The 17,574-nt window shown below is 38.5% G+C and overlaps 1 protein-coding gene across 2 annotated transcripts in view; it reads left to right on the forward strand.

The window, feature by feature from the left end:
- unc5db (unc-5 netrin receptor Db) overlaps positions 1-17,574 on the forward strand; it is a 279,454-nt gene that overhangs the window by 238,533 nt on the left and 23,347 nt on the right. For both annotated transcript variants that reach the window (XM_040050206.1, XM_040050207.1), the window contains one exon: positions 10,744-10,971. In XM_040050206.1, the coding sequence (XP_039906140.1) occupies positions 10,744-10,971 (228 nt within the window). The remainder of the gene's footprint in view (positions 1-10,743; positions 10,972-17,574) is intronic.

The raw sequence follows: 17,574 nt of genomic DNA on the forward strand, positions 1-17,574 counted from the left end.
ATCCCGAGAGCTTAATCTCAAACCCCATAGGAATAAAAAGCCCCAGTTGCTGTTGTCACTTTGCATTATTTGCTAGTGTTTTTGAACAGCAAGCAACAAGATGATAACAAGACATGTGGGGAAGGAAGGGTGGCATGCAGGGGGGGTGATGTAGTCAAGAGAATATTCAGTCAGGCAGTAATGTAAATGTAAAGCTGACGTAAAGTTTTTTGTGAAACCCGAGCACGGGTCAGAATAATGAAGAGCGCAGGTTTGCCCCCCGGCTGTTGTGGTGGTTGTCGGCACTTAAAAGAGCTTGTTATTTAGGCTGGATTTGTCAGCTCTCTACACTGTCTGCTTTTGTCCTGAATAATGTTTTTCTGAGCCGCTTTGAAGAATATTCAAGCACAGCAGCCTACATATGCAAACCTCAAACTTCATCTAAACAATTTCAACAATAGCTTCTTTCTGACAGTGAAGTGTGCACATTGGATTTTGCAAATGGAAAGGAATGGAAATGTACTCATAAATGTTTTATATATTTACATTTTGTTAAACATAAACTCAGTCCGCATCACATAAACTAAAGTAACAGTGGGACTGGAGCCTCCAAAAATGAGTCAGTCTCCGGTGTAACCATATTCTGGACAGCGATGTCTCTTTCTTACATAGAATAAAACCAAGGCTCTGCTGATAGCACTGCTAAGGTTAGCCAAACTAATCTGACACTGCACGTGTGTATGCAGAGCAAAAGTGTTGTTCTTTTCATCAAGATTTAAAACGTGATTTGATTAACAGTTAATGCTGGTGAAACATAACATTGCATCCATTTTACAGTACATGTATATTACATGTTGTTAAATGTGGAAGGCTTTAGACAAATACTTTGGTCTCAGGATCATGGTTTGGTTTCCAGTATTAAACATCAGCTCTGCATTTGTAACAAAATGTTAATTCGGAGTCTGTAATAATAATCCATGGAGTCTCTGTAAGTGTGTCTGCTTGTGTGTACAGTATGTGTCACTCCTTTAGTCTTCTTGCCAACCATTTATACAGTCTACTTCAAATGTGGTTTGGGGTGTTGATGGGGACCAGAGACAGACCCCACTGAGTAACTGAGATTATCTTGTGGCTCTTCTATGGGTTAGGGTTTTGTTTGAGGTGGAGGCTAGGTTGTCTTTGTTAGTGAGCAGCATTGTCATACCAACAATAGTCAAGAAAACTGACAGATGCCCCAGTGATGTCACAGAATGAGAGTCAGGAAAATACAGGATTGTTAAAAATTTTTTAAATGAAATCATCGAGAAAGATAAAACCTGCCTGTATATGATTTCATTTGTGATCAAAACAAATGCTGTTAGAAAGAAGAGATTCACATGGTACTAGCAACCACGTGAATTATGAATCCCACTGAAACTCACTAATCCCACTGCTACTGGCAACCAAGAAACATGTTCGTCAAAGTATGGGATGAGTTTGACTGTTGTATGGACATGTGTCGTGCATCTGGAGAGGGGGCAAATTGAGCACTTGTTTTGAGGAGAAGAGATTTAAATTAAGCGTGCAACCTGATTTGCAAACCTTTACAACATGCAATTTACCCATAATTGCTTCAGTTAAGCCAAACAAAACCATTTCTTACTTTTTTCAATTGATATTGTAAACAGTGCAACTTTTGTGAATAAGCCGTGAAACCAACCACGTCTACGAAGGCTATTTGGAGATCACGCTAAAACACTTTTAGCTCTATTTAGTAAATCTGGTTCTTAGTAGAGATGGCACGATACCACTTTTTTTATGTCCGATTCCGATACCGATATCATAAATTTGGATATCTGCCGATACCGATATGAATCCGATATAGTGTGTTTTTTAATCAATAAAACTGTTTTTTTAATATCTTGCTGCATTTTGTATAAGTTCATACTCAAGTTTAAATAAACAACAACACTAAAGCTATTCTGTTATACCTGTATGTAAAAATACACTGCACCCAAAATATTTCATAGTTCAGCAATACTGATCAATCTAATAAACTTAAACCTACTCCATCCTCCCTATTCTGGTGTTTTAAAGAGTACTTAGCAGAAATATTAAGCAACCTAACTAATAGCAAGCAAAAAAAAAATAGGGAACCACCCCCCACCTCATGATTCTTAATCGACGTAATCAACTTTAATTTGATGCAGGTTGGAAAAAAAATGCACAAAAATAAATTATTTTTCAAGAATAATTAAATAGATTCAACATCTTTCTTCAACAGAATTGCAGACTGCACAGATGGTATCTTCCCAAAGGAAAAAGTACTATAGCTTACTAGGGTATATTAGACTTAACAGTTACTATATACAATAATGGACTTCTATACATTTTACATCAGATTAAAACTTTGGGTGTAAGATTCAGATAATTATTTATTAAAAGCTAGACATTTTAAATGAGAATAAGAAAGAAAAGTGTGTCTTTGTGCCCCCTTTTCCCTGTTCATGCCCTATCGGCCCCCCTGGCTAAACATTGCTAGATCCGCCCCTGCACAGTTACCAGCCGTCAGCTATGCAGAAAAGGATCCTGGTGTAGAAAGTAATATTAAATAAATTCTAACAACAGCTTATCAAGGTTAAACGTGCTGCTGTTGTTCAGCTGCTGGTTTCCTCTTTCTGGTGCGAAGTGGGCCAAAAACAAACAAGAGAGACCGAGTCGCGACAGAAAAGCCGATCAGCTGATCATTAAGCAGTTTCATGATTGAAGTAGCAGCAGGAGAGGGAAGGAGAGAGAAGAGGCAGTCGCTCCATATATCGGTTGTTAAGCTTAACGTGGGAATGCTTTACAAACATTCAGAGATGAACTTACACACTTGCTGTACTTCTCTCTGGGATAACTTCCTCAGAGATGAAATGCTGTTTTGAGGCTGCGAATACACACAGCCGCTCTATCACGTGAGCACACTGCTCCGGCGTGCTACGGTTATGGGCCGAGATACGCCGTGTTGCAAGTTTTGTGAGGTGCTTTTTTGATATTTAATGGATCAGATTACATTTTTTATTTCTCTCCGATATCCGATCCAATAATTTACGTCAGTATCGGACCGATACCGATACGTAATATCGGATCGGTCCATCTCTAGTTCTTAGTTGCTAAAGTTTATTTTGCCTGCTGTCACTTCAGTGACATTCTATGTGGTTTGCTGTTCTTCCTCTGCCTGTGGTGACACACATTTATATTAACAGCACAGCTAAATAAATTTTAAAAAATTAATCCCCACACACCCCATCCCCACTCCCGTCACCCTGCATCAATAAGTGAAAGAGAATGGATGGATGGATGGAAATTCCCAGTCTTGTAATTGGTTTTGTTTTTCCAAATCTACTAATACACTTTATCAACTCACCTGCTGATTTCCACACTCTATTTAAATCAGAATGTAACACATGTATTCTGTTACATTCTTACATAAATGAGAGAATAAAATGGCTATGAAGTGCAGGTCACTCTTATCTACTTTAAGTCACCCGAGTGATCCTCAAAGGTGCAAAGGTAGCTGCCTCACTCACTAATACAGGGTCCTTCTCTGCAGTTATCACACCAACAGAAAATTGTACACAAGTCAATGCCAAATTACAGAAAACAAGTGTTAGTTTGATCTCACTTCCCTCATTTGTTATATCCTTGCCCGTGTCCACCTTTATAATCTCTTTCTGAGATGCCACCAGATGCTGCTGCAGATTAGAAACCATGTCAGCTCTCCTGGGTCACTCAGTCAGAGATAAATGCCGTTCTGAAGGGCTCTTTTTGTTTGCTCACAGTTTAGTATGTGTGGGGGGTTTAAAACTCCCTTCCCTTTGAGTTCAAGTTCATGTTTACCTAACCTTGCCTTTTTTAAGTTTGCAATTGTGCAAGAAAAAATCTTTTCAGTGTAAGAGGGCAATTTCTCAAGATGTGCAAGTGTTTTGAATGAGACGGAGGGGAAGAATAGAGGGGAAACGAATGAATACATGATTCGTGTCGCTTTGAGATTTCACTCTAATATTAAAAGGGCGCAGAGATCCTTAGAGCTTCTTGGTTGGAAATAATGATCCACCACTGAGGCCTAACCTAAAGAGAGAGAGAGAGGAGCTTGAACAAGCATAATACCTGCAAATGCCCGGTGCCATTAAAATACCCTCATTTCGGCTGTCATTAAAATGCACATGACTCACAGAAGACTCCTCAACACTCCCAGCCACGCTATAATGTTATTCAATGCCATATTGCACTGTGTTAAGTTTTGCTTATGAGCATGCAGGAAGCATAAGTGCAAAATGCATAAACATAATCACAGGAGTCCCAGGCACCTGACAGGAATGTAGCTGAAGTAGTAACATTTAAATCTGTTTGAGGAGCACGGTGCCTCAGAATATCTGAGCCTGGACTCTGACCTGGCCAAGAGAATTTATTATTCACTGATTTGGAATATGGTTTGCATGTGCACATTCTGGTGTTCCATATGAAGGACATGGATGGAGTTCTTGTTCATTTCAGTCCAAAATCAACATGTAATGCCAAATTAACCCAAAGCATATTAGATTCACTCTTGCAGACTACACCCATGTCCTCAGGGTCATATTCTTAAGTCCTACGAGGGTAAAATATATTAAGTCTTTTAAGCAGGAAGTTGTGCCAGGGCTTAGGACGACATGCAGCGTTCTTCTATAAGGGTACCGAATACCACGAAGCCAGCCTGATATTTGGTAAACATACCTTCAACAGGAGAAACTCCAAAGATTGCATGGAAAGAGCACGGGATAAGGGAAATGCCAAAGACTTCAGAGAATATGTCAAAGGAAGATATCGAAAAAGATTTAAGCTTTGGTCAAGAGAAAAATCGGTGTCTGGTTTTTTGGGTAGAGAACGAGCAACTGATGTAGGAATCATCTTCAACTGGAGACTATTTTTAATCTGAATACAGACCTGGCACTGAACGCGTTGTCTGCAAAAAATTCTGAACTGTTTGGATGCAAAGCGTTTTAGTGAGAAATTCATCCTCATCCTGAAAAAAGTTGACATCAAGCGATGATGAGCTGATCCATATGTTTCTAAACGGGAAAAGGAAGAAATTCTAAGGTCCATCCAACTGTCATTAGAAGGCAGGAGCAGGGAGAAGTTCATGGTTTAAGCCAGGAGCTGAATTATCACAATGGCTTTAGTACATAATGGATGTCAGTGCAGTATTTCCATATCATTCTATATTCAGTACCGCTGTATGTTTCGAGTTACAAGAGCAGTTGCTGTCAAATGCAGTGGTCTGATTGGTCAGATCTGTTTATATACACGGGAAAAATAAATGTTTGATTCAAAAAAATAAATGCTTCAAATTTGTCCTGTGAAACTGTGAACCACTTCATTAAGAATTGTGGAAAAGTGGAAAATATTCACACAAATTTGGTGTGTAAAGAGTTTAAAACTAACTCACTGTATGGACACAAATGGACACAAAGTCCTTTTAGAACCAATTCCTGCCACTTGGCAGCCAGGCAGTTATTCCGTTCAAGCTCCTAAAGGAGTTGTTAAGCAATCTGAAAAGATCCAATCCAATTTCAATGCTCACATTGTCCATAGGAGTTAGTGATATGATGGATAACACTCTAAAAGTTTGGTAAATTTGCACCAAAACATTTAAAAACCTCCCTCAAACCAATGAAGCTCACACATTTGAAACTGTCATTGACCTCAGCTGTGCAGAACAGTCATGTAACAGAATTACTTATGCATTTTCCATTTTGGTTGTTGATTAGCTTTGGGTGGTAGAGGTGGGACAACTACCAAGTTGAGAATCCTATTGGAGAATTTTATGAAGCGCATTTTGGGATTGGATGAGCACCATCTGGTGAAACTGACCCTGACCAGAGTGTCTCTCTACCAGCATTCATCCAGCTTGAGCCTCAATTCCCATTTATCTTTTAACAAGAAAAGAGAAGGTCCTTAAGATCAAATCCTCAAGATAAACTGAGATTTCAGATATTTGTTCACTTACAAAACGTTCTACATATCAACTCAGGATACTGTATAATAGAGGCTCCCAAACAGTGGAGAGCCTCCTCAGCAGGATGAAGGAGAGTTGAATAAACGAGTACAGAGCGAATGTTCTAACAATAACTGGAACTCAGATATTATATTCCAGCCTGCTGAACTGCCCTGGTCACAACATGGTCAGCAGTAACAGTGACAGCAGGGGCTGTGACTCACAGCTCATGGAGGCTAGGTGCATTTTAAAATCAGATAAACTAGTTTGCTTTTAGAACATGCACGGTTTCTCTGAGTCATAACTCAACAGAGATATTTAGGTCTGCCCCGATAGTAGATTTTTTTTTTTTAACTTTAAATCAAACTTTGATCAAACTAATTTTAAAATAGTATTTGGTCATTCTAAGGGGTTTCTGGTCAGATGTGAGGTCCCCTACTAAAGTTTCAAGAACAACAACCAGCCTCAGCTGGTCACAGCCTCCAACAGGAGTTAAAGGCATTAAGAGATTGGCTCATTGGCAGGCAGGCTAAGAGACAGTTGTTGGTCGTCTTTATTGAGGTTCATTCTACAGAAATCTTGTTAAGACTTTCTAATGATAGATCTTGTAGACCAAAGATTTTCTTTGGTTCATCTTGGCTCAGGGTAAACGAGTTGATCACATTTTCCCCATATCTGTGATATCTATGTTTATGCTTAGTGTCTGTTCTCTTTCTTTGTTGTTTTGTTGTTTTATGTTTTCATTTCTTCTTCACGTTTTGTTTTTACTTCCTTTGTGTGCAGTACTTCCTGTCTTTGTCTTTTTACGCCACTTTTACGCTTTAATTTCATTTACATAAGTTAGTTCCTGTCTTTGATTTTTGTCTCCTCATTCCTTGCTGCTTTGTTTCATTTTCACTCACTTTTTACTTTTGCACGTGGTTAGATTAAAGCTCTAACCACTAAATGAGAAATTTTAAGCAGAAAAAACTATTTAGTTAGGTTTCAGCATCATTACTAAATGGAAGGTCCATTGGTTAGTTTATCTTGATTTCCTTTCTTTTTTCTTTTAATTTTAGCTAAAAAAAACAAAAACAAACTCTACCCTAAAAAAATGTCTTTCTAAATTCACCATGGCTTACACTTCCTGGGGATGTCATTACTTCTAATCTCCATTTTGAACTCACCAGAGATTCATGACTTTAAGTTCCCTTGTGTATCAAAGAGATCCTCTGATCTTTATAGTACATTAATGGATACATTGCAAATGTTTTATGCTCAGCATCGGGCCCATTTCAGAAGAACTCTCATTAAGCAGCTCCACAGAGCAGCTGCTGTGCTGTTGTGAAACTACTTTGTGTTGAGACACACTCCTGTTTCCACGGTGAAAAAGAGACTGAAGTTTATTTCCAAATTGCTCCAAGACCATCATACACAGTAGGTCAAAACATGTATATTGACCAATAGGTTGTACACTGATGTAGTTAGGGTTAATGCTGGTGTTTAAATAAACGCGTGGAGGTTTGCTGTTTCGTAAGACATGTTTGCTGGTAACATGGCTTCTAATTGGCATGTTTCCAGTTAACTTGATTATTTGAGGAGGAATAAGTTGTGCTCCTCAGGCTGTGTTTTGGTACACTGTTTGGTCTCACAGCTCCTCATTAAACTGTCTAATCACACGGATTTCATGGATTCTGTCTGCTGCAGCTTACTGCGTGACAATAATTGTGAGATGGTTTGGATAAATAATCAAAAGATGATATCTGAAGGTGAATTTTGAGGCTCTTGGCCTTCTCCTGCCTGGATTATTCTGATTCCTTTTGTCTGGGGAGTAGGTTTACACACATCTTTGCTAATCATATACCATTCACAGTTTGTCTTCAAGTATGTTCCCTTTGAGTGAGGTTTGGAGAAAATAGAACTGCTTTCCAGTTGCTGTTGCTGCCTCATAAATAAAACACTCAGCATTGTTTATGATGACTATTTTGCGTCCCGCTATGTACTAACATCATCTGTTATGTCAGAAATACTTTTGTACACTCTCCCGAGACTGGTTACAACCTGTGTGGGTTTTTGCTTTGTGATTTAAACCTGCATTATGTTACCTACGTACATCATTATTCAACAGCAGTGGACTAGAATCCATAATACATTCTACTGTATACAGAAGTTCATTTGCAGAGTTTTTTTACCGCGATGTCTCTCGGCAGCTCTCGACATGAATATTTACCTCAGCGACTCACTCTGCTGCAATAAGTATCGCAGTGGAACAGCCTCGAAAAGCGTGTAAGATAAATTCTGCCTAACCCTAATCCTTTATTGGAAGCTGTTCTAAAGTTTTGTAACTTTTAATCAGGTGATTGAATCACGTGACAACCAAACCAAAACAGGTGCTGTGTGAAGAAATGAGCAAATAATTATTTATTGCTCCCAGAAAGCTGTAACTTTCTGGGAGCAATAAATAAGTGAAAATTGGAGCCCTGCAGTCTGCGAGCTGTTTATTTTCTTGTTTCTTCTTTTTTTGTGTCTGTTAACTAAATTGACTTGAAATATGCAATAAACACTTCCCGGGGGGAAAAAGGCCGTAATAGTATAGAAACTGCAAATTGTGTTGTATGTAATGACTTGTAATACAAATTGCAAATGGAAGTATGTGTATGATAACCCTTTAGGGTTATACTGTGCATAGAGGACATACTGCACAGTAATGAGTTTGAAAATGTGTCAAAATGATGAATATGAACCTATTTATGAGACTTTATGAAAAGATTGTGGCAACAGGCAACATGAAAAGGTGACAGTAGATGTTTTTAAAAGAGAAATATAACCTCATGGTTCCCTGCATTTCCTGCCGCATATAGAATTGAGTTTAAGGTGTGTTTATTTATTTTTAAAGCCATACAAAATTGACCTTGGTTTACAACCACAGGACCTGCGCAAGTATTCTTGAGTCATGTCATCTTGTGATGACGACATTGGCTACATGGTCATTTTGAACCAAATTTATTGTTACACTTCTAATCAACAGAAAATAGCTCAGTGTGTAAAACATGAATTGTGAACTTAGGTAATCTCATATGCATGTTTTCAATTTTTTAGATAATTCCTTCTTTTATTTTTGTTTTTTTATGTTTATTTTTCTGGCTTTTATCCTGTTTTCTGTCTGCTTTTTTATTGTTTACTGTCCTATAATGTGTACTGCACTTTCTTTGATTTGATTTTTGTGTTTTAATAAGAGGTACAGCCTTTCTCCCAGTGCAGGGACCTCTGTGGTGGAGCAGCTCAACACAGAAATTATGAAATATTTACATTAGATTTTTAGCTAAATGAGTTTACAGGTTAGGCCTAAAGAGATTCCCTAAATCCAACTTGTTTTTTTCAAGTATATGCTTACTCTTAGAGTTTATGTATGGTAGTTTAAGAAGATCTGTGTGTAAAAAGCAATGTGTCAAAGGCTTGTAATAATTTTGACTATGGATCACAGTGGTATCACAGATTTTGCTCTCAGTTATTGATGAGTGCAGTTCTGTTCAAAAATGCAGTATTTCCTAAAACATTTTAAAACAGCATAATAAAAACTGACTGACAGTTTGCGATTAACTGGCTTTTTCCTACATGATCACATCTGTTGTTTCTTGTGTTATATCTCACTCTCAGGAGCGACATTAGACATTAAGATTAAGACATTAAAGACATTAAGATTTATCAGATGAGTAACAACGAAAATCTGTTAAAGACTATACTATTATTCCTATTATCCCTCTGAAAGGAGGGAGTATCTGTCTGTCTGTTTATTAGCAGTGTAGTGTCCACAGTGTACAACATATCATTTTCAAATTTTGTGTGATGGTAAATACCAGTGTTTGGTGAAAATCAGGTCAATGTCAAAATCAAGGTCACACCAAATATGAAAATCAGTAAAAACATACCTACATTACCCCCAATTGTTTATGGATGGTCTTCAAACTTGAAAACTAGGCTAGGCTTGGGTGACATGAGTACCTAGGTTGGCTAATAATTTGACCTTGACCTTCATTGTTAGTGCCCAAGGTCGAGGCCTAGGAGGCCAATCATTTCAGCCAATTCTGCTCCAATCATATGAGTAAAGATGATAAAATACACCATTTTAGTATCTAATGCAGGGGTGGCTAACTCCAGGCCTCGAGAGCCGGTGTCCTGTAGGTTTTAGATATCACACTGGGTCAACACACCTGAATCAAATGATTAGTTTATTAGGCCTCTGGAGAACTTCAAGAAATGTTGCAGAGGCAATTTAGCCATTTAAATCAGCTGTGATGGATCAAGGACATCTAAAACCTGCAGGACACAGACTCTCGAGGCCTGGAGTTGGACACCCATAATCTAATGCTTTGAGGTCAGGGTTACATGAATTAGGTGAAGTCGAGCACAAAAGTCAAGCTCGTGAGCCGCATCAACCGATGGCTCACCTAACACTCCTCTACACATCCAACAGGCAAACACATGAAGATTTTAAGCTGCTTTAGTCTACAAGCCTCTTTGCAATCTACCACCACACCATTTTTTTCCTTAAGTTCCACATCTAATTTAATCAGTCATTAGTCATTGTGTTTCTACTGGAAGTGTAAAAAACTATCATCTCATCACCTTTATTCCATAGAATAAACGCTGGACAGTGGCATGCTGCCAAATATAAATTAATGCTGATGGGCTAAAGCTTCTCCTGACTGAATTACATTTGTTAACATCTAGACGTGAATTGATTAAAGATAATGTCTTAATGTGTTTCACCTCTTTTTCTGTGACAGGAAGTGATGTCAGTGGAGGAGGAATCCACCTCATGTTATTGCCTGATGGACTCGACAAGCTGCCACTTGCTGCTGGACCAGCCAGGTTCTTACGCCCTCGTGGGTGAGCCCCTGACGCAGGCTGCCATCAAGAGGCTGAAGCTGGCTGTGTTCGGAACCATGGAGGTTGGCTCCATGAGCTACACCTTGCGGGTGTACTGTGTGGACGACACGCCACATGCCTTTCAGGTGCGCCCTTTTTGTTCATGGTTGAGCTATGATTGTGCTTTCCATCTTCCAGGATCTAATTTATCAGCAAGAGGCCAGTAATAAAGGCCTTCCTTGCACTAAACCTGACATTATAAACTGCTAATTCCCAGGGCAAAACTAATTTAGTGCTGGACTGGTGTATTTAAAAACAGCTGCTAAAGTGGAACCTTTGGATGTATGGCTGCACTCCCCTATGCTTTGAGGTAGTTCCCGGTTTTATTTGATCTCTCATTTATTTGAGGTTATTTTATTTTTTAATGTACAAAAAGAATGTGTCAGGTAAAATGTTTATATATGGAACATTTGAAATGGGTCGTAGCTGCAATCTTACGGAAATATATTTACAAGACATACTTACAACTCCACCAATGATGGGTTTATTACACATATTGCTCATTTCTATATGTAAACCCAGTACATTCATGCAGGTTTGTTTCTTAGTAGCATTTCCCTTTACATGTTTTTGCCCTTCTTTTTTTTTTTTAAATTTGGGTACATGATCCACAACTTTACTGTTTCTGTTTACTCTCAACAGGCAGGCAGCTACTTATAGTAATCTAAAGGCAAGCACTCTGAGTTAGCAAGTGATGGATTTAGTCATCTAACAGTCACATTACCTTTATGTGCTTGTAGAGACTTTAAAAAGTGAAAATTGCCACCTTATTTTGGAGTGCACAAAAAACTTTTAGTAGTGTCAACTTTGAAAGGCGTTATGACATCAGTCATATGTTACGCCCTGCCCATAGGTGGCCAAAAATTTTCAGGTTAGTGCAGATTTAAAGGATCACTGATGGTTTTTGGTCTGACACTTGCCTTGATGAAATAAATGGACTTCCATGCGATCAATCTTACTCTGAGAAAGAGCCCCCATCACCCCAACAAAGACACACACACACACACACACACACACAGATACAAAACTTTTTTTCAGGTCTTGTAGTATATGCTGTTTCCACTGGTGTGTTTAGTGAAGCATAATCTTTGAGCTGCGCAAACCTCCTGCTAGTTCTCTGTCCTGATGTTCGTCAGCAGTTGTCACTTGGGTTTTCTACTTTCACTTCCAAATCAATAAAAACAAATCCGTACATAACAGACTTGGCTGATTTCTATCTGCTGGATCTACATAAACTGTTTTTTCAGCTAAATGCTCTAGTCATACCTTGCACCCTCTATTGTGGTACAGTACAGAGTTTGACTTTGAACTATTAGCACACCTTTTCTGGCCATGATCAACAAAAGAAGACATTATTTGTCATGTTTTACACCTATGGTAGGATTTTATTGTGTTGTATTCCCAGCTTTTAAAAAGGAAATTTCACAAATTCAGTTCCAGCTATTGACAGTATAAAAGATGGATGTAGCTGCTGTGATGTCACCTCTTGGCTTCTAAACTCATGTTTTGAAACCTCAAGGTGAACATGTCCGCCATCGTTATTTTGGTTGAAAGAGACTGCATAAGAGAAAACCTGCAGTAAAACAACTCTATTGAAAAACCATCCAACACTGGACATTAACAGCAAGACATCTTGATCAAGCTAACACCTAATTCAGAGCAAGGTAATCATTCAGTCACATGGGTAAAAATAAGACAGCGGCCTCCTCTATACATCTTGAAAAAAGATGGGTGGCTTCTGGTGATTATATTAATTTTTTTTCCAAAATTCTGCAACTAATTGCAACTTGTGGTGACTAAATGGTTGCACAGCTTGAGAGTATTGCACAGTCCACGACTGCTTTTGACCACAAGGTGATTGCATAGGTAGCCTGTTAGGAAGCAACCTTTCTTTTGCAGTTTGACTTTAAAAAACTGCAATCACTCTCAGAGAGATTGTGCAATGTTTGCAAATAATTGCTGTCTAATTTACAAATCCAGTCTGAATGAGTCTTTGTCTATGATCACAACTCCAAGGGACTCGAGTCAACTGGCTGCCAGCTGGTTGCATTCAAGCTATAGAACATGAAGGTTGCTGAGTGCAAATGTAACAGTAACTGTTAAATGTAAATTTCTGTCTATGTAGACAACAACAAAACAAACAAAGTTAAGCTCTGCAAATGGCTTAATTTTTTTTTTTCTCGCCTCGTGCCACTGTTAAGTGATTTTCATGTTGTGTTGTATTTGCTGACTTAATTTCCAGGACTCTCAAACTGAAAGTTCAGTCTTTTTGCAAATGTCCACCAACACTTGAGCTATGTATTTATACCTTTAAACACAAAGATGAATATTTTCCACTCTGTAAGGAGAGTGCAGATTGCACTGTAGGCCGTGGCCCACATTCACAGTGAGCATCTTGTGTGTGGTTGTTGCCTGCGCTCTCTGAGGCAGCAGGGACCGCAACATGTGCACTTTCAGATACGAGTGATTGCACATTCATTACCACAGAGAAACAATACAGCAGTGTTTTAAACACTCTGTAGCAACTTGATGGATGCTCTTCTTGTTCTTTTAATAGAGTCAGACATAGTGTGCTGTACTGTAATCGCTCCCATTCAAACGTTCACCAATCATTCTTTTCTAAAAATCTCATTTGATTTGATTATCCTTCAGCAACCTATAGGGTTTTAATCATTGAAATCTCATCAGTGAACATGAGGGAAATCAAGTTCTCCGTCCTCCTGAGAGAGGCTTGAGTAAAGGAAGACAGAGCTGAACAGAGCATAGCGAGCCTCGTGACTGACTACCTCCTGACCAACCTTCTGCCATGCTGCCAACATCAGCGGCAGCTGGCTTTAAAATGCATTCTGGATTTGGTTTATGAATTCCCAGCCTGCCGAGCAGATGCCAGACTTTAGCATGTCCCCTGGGCTCCTGTTTGTTAGCACCACATCTCTGCTGTGTGTTTCCCATGCTCCAGCACAAAGTCAATCACAGACCGGGATTCTGGATCAACAGGAAGCCTCATGCAACACAAACACTTGTGTGACAGAGCTATTTTTCTTTTCTTTTCTTTTTTTCTTTTTTCTAGTTGAAAACAAAAAACAGAAAAAGAAAAATTGCAGGATTCTGTTTTCTTTGACACAGCACAACGTATGAAAAGAAATATGAAAAAACACAAATGGAAAAAACAAACATGCAATGTCATTCTTTATGTTTTGCATCTCTTCTAAGACCTTTGTTACATACAGTGGTTTACACATGAAGATGCCCACATTCACACTTGGTGCTAAATAAATACAAAAACTACATCACGGCACCAGTAAATTGGTAGATGATGACAGCTCTAAAAGATTCCAAGTATCTTTTGGAGCTGTGTCCCGGACATTTCTCAGCATTCAGTGGGTGCATGATGTATGGGAAGTTGCCTTGGGGTCTTCTTCATGTTTCTCTCTTCCTAAGCAGATTTTGCAGTGTGGCATGCACATTATCCGGCTATCGGGCAGCGCTGTTGCAGCTCTAGGGTGTGATTGGTCTCCATCACTGTTTAGGGTGTGTGGTGTATTTTAAAGCAACATCCACATGAATGCCATGACCCAAGATTTCCAAGCAGACGATGTTCATTTTACCACCATGGTTTTATTTTTGTGGTCCATCAGTGCATAACTCTATTAGCTCTTATACACAGAAAATAAGTATTTGGAAGACATGTTACTTTTTTTTGTTTTCTCAATCTGCAGCATCACTGACCCTTTAAAAACCACCTAATTTTGAATTTAGCCATTAACAAGTCTTATATCACCAACTTGTAACAACAAAGGCAAAAAGAGAGTGTCTTGTTCCTTAGGAATGAGCAACCCCCTCCACCAAAAGTAAGTCCATGTCCAAGGCCACAGCGTTTAGTCATGTTGGAGAGAAGGTGGATAAAACTTTCTACCTGAAAATACCACCTACATTAGTATTCTGCTGGCAGACCTTTCCTAGCAATGAAAATGCTCCTAGAAAATACTTTTCACCTCAACCTTTAGTCTTTAGCCTTGGCAGAGAATCACTCCTGAATTTTAACATCAGCTAGAAATAACTTCTAAAAATTAATCCAATGCTTTTTATCACAATAGATCCTTGTGACCTTCCGTCACTTTATTCAGAAGCATAATGTGAGTGTTTTAACAGCACATCCGGAAAGGTAACAAAACGTGACGTGTCTTAAGCACATACCCAGAGCCTATTTCACCCACATTGCAAACAAGATTATTTGCCATCTGCCATGAGGAGGAGGAGTTACAGTTGACAAATTGATGTGTTTCAAATTGCACTAAGCATGTTTGAAATGTTATTTTGCCGGCTAAAGGAAAACAGACCAAGTCCAAAAAATAGAGAGACTAAATCCCATTTGTTTATTGTTTTTTTTGAGCAGTAAAAACATGATTATACATTCACAAAGTATAATGAATAGGCCATTAATTAATCCCTTAATTAGACCGTGGTGCAAAGCACCAGATTTTCACCCTTGAATTAAATTTTCATCCACAGTTTACGTGGGTAAGATTTTTAAAAAAAATGCATACCTCTGAAAGGTGATGAGTTTGCAGCTGGGGTTTAGTTGCTATACAACACTCTAACCTCCAAACAGTGAAGGTAAGTAAAATGGCCCTACAGTTAAGACTCTCACACTGAGCTGATATAAATGTGCTAATGTGAACACATGACAGACAGACAAAGAAAAGATAATCTTGGTTTACGAAACTCTCATAAGAAGTCTAACTTCTCTCATTACTCCACTTTATATTGAAAATAGTTGCTCCTATCTTAAAAAAATGTTGTATAGTCTTAGAAATTTCACATCATTAAAATTATTCACATTTTGTATTTCCTGATTGCTGCAGCCGTACTTGAGAAAATTATGCAGCTGGAAGACTAGTCTGCTATCAGACAGGATCATGGCATTGACCCTGTAGAATTTTAAGTTCTGTAATTTGTTTGTTGTTTTTTACCTTAAACGAAGCTTGGAAGTCTTAGTCAAGTCTTAGTCAAGTCTCTTTCCTTCTCTTTCCGCTGTCATCTGTAAAGGCTTGTTGCACTTATACATACTCATCTTTTGTGTTATTGGTTTAATCAATCTGTCATTCAACAATGTCCTTGCAGAAATTCACTCTAATGCTCATCATACCACTACATTTATATGGACTATATATAAATGGACTAATGACAGGGGATCCTGGGGACCCCAAGCATTATTTACTGTAAGATGCAATCATAGTAGCAAAATAATCCTAGCAAAACTCACTTGTACTTCAGGAATTATTAGTTATGTAATTATTGACAATGACAATTTTATTTATATAGCACATTTCATTACATGAAAACTCAAAAAGCTTAAAACAGAAAATTTAGACATTAAAAAACAGTGAGGGTTTACAGTAAAACAAAAAAAAACTACTGAGTGTAAGTGTGTGAGCAGAACGATTTTTAGTCTGTTTTTAAATGTACACACAGATGTAATTGATCTATGGTCAGCAGGCAGCTTGTTCCAAAGAACAAGACCACAATAACTGAAAGTGCCTTAAATACACGTAGATCTGATTCTGGGAACAGTTAAAAGATCTGTACCTGATGACCTGAGAGGTCTGACAGTGAGCAAGTCAGAGACATACTGGGGGGGCAAACCATAACTATTAAAATCATTTTAAAGGTAATTCTGCATTGTAGTGGGAGTCAGTGAAGTAATTTAAATACTGGGGTAATGTGGTTGAATTTCCACTTTTTACTGATGATTTAGGGAGTCTTGCAAATAGAGTGATGCAATAATCTAACCTGCTTGTTTCACGATCTGTTTGACGTTTTGGAGAGAGGACTCAAATGCAGACGCTTGGAGACTAGACTAATTTTAAGTGAGCTGTTTACTAAGGCTCAATGAATTCATACAAAAACAGAAAACAAAAGGCAAAAGGAGACTAAGACTTTTGCTAACAGAAAACTAAACTTTAATATGAAACATGAGCAAAACACATGGTGGAAGAACTGACTTTCCGGCACAGGATAAGGGGAGATTGGGACAATACATACAGTGGCTTGCAAAAGTATTCAGCCCCCTTGAACTTTTCCACATTTTGTCACATTACTACGGAGCCCCGCAGGGGACATGGGCGAAAAAAAAATTAAGACAGACTTGCGAGATTTCGCAAAACTAACTCGGGATCTCGCAAAACTTTTGCGAGATCTCGCAAAACAAATTGGGGATCTCGCAAAAGTCTCCCAACAATGGCAGCAGCTACTTAGTTGTAATATTACTCTTTCTGGGTCACAAAATACACTTTTAAGATATTTTGAGGTGTGAATGTAGTTGTGTAAACGTCAGATATCTGCTCGGTTTACAAGACATCACATATTTGTAAAAGTGCTCCGACGTTTTCGGAGATGTATGAAACTCGCAAAACTTTTGCAAGTTTGTTTTGCGAGATCTCGCAAAAGTCTGTCTTAATTTTTTTTCTCCCATGTCCCCTGCGGGGCTCCGTACATTACAGCCACGAACATGAATCGATTTTAGTGGAATTCCACGTGAAAGACCAATACAAAGTGGTGCACAGGTGAGAAGTGGAACGAAAATCATACATGATTCCAAACATTTTTTACAAATAAATAACTGCAAAGTGGGGTGTGTGTAATTATTGAGCTCCCTTTGGTCTGAGTGCAGTCAGTTGCCCATAGAT

The sequence above is a fragment of the Simochromis diagramma genome, unplaced genomic scaffold (assembly GCF_900408965.1).
Source record: "Simochromis diagramma unplaced genomic scaffold, fSimDia1.1 OVJJ01000159.1, whole genome shotgun sequence".
Lineage (NCBI taxonomy): Eukaryota > Metazoa > Chordata > Actinopteri > Cichliformes > Cichlidae > Simochromis > Simochromis diagramma.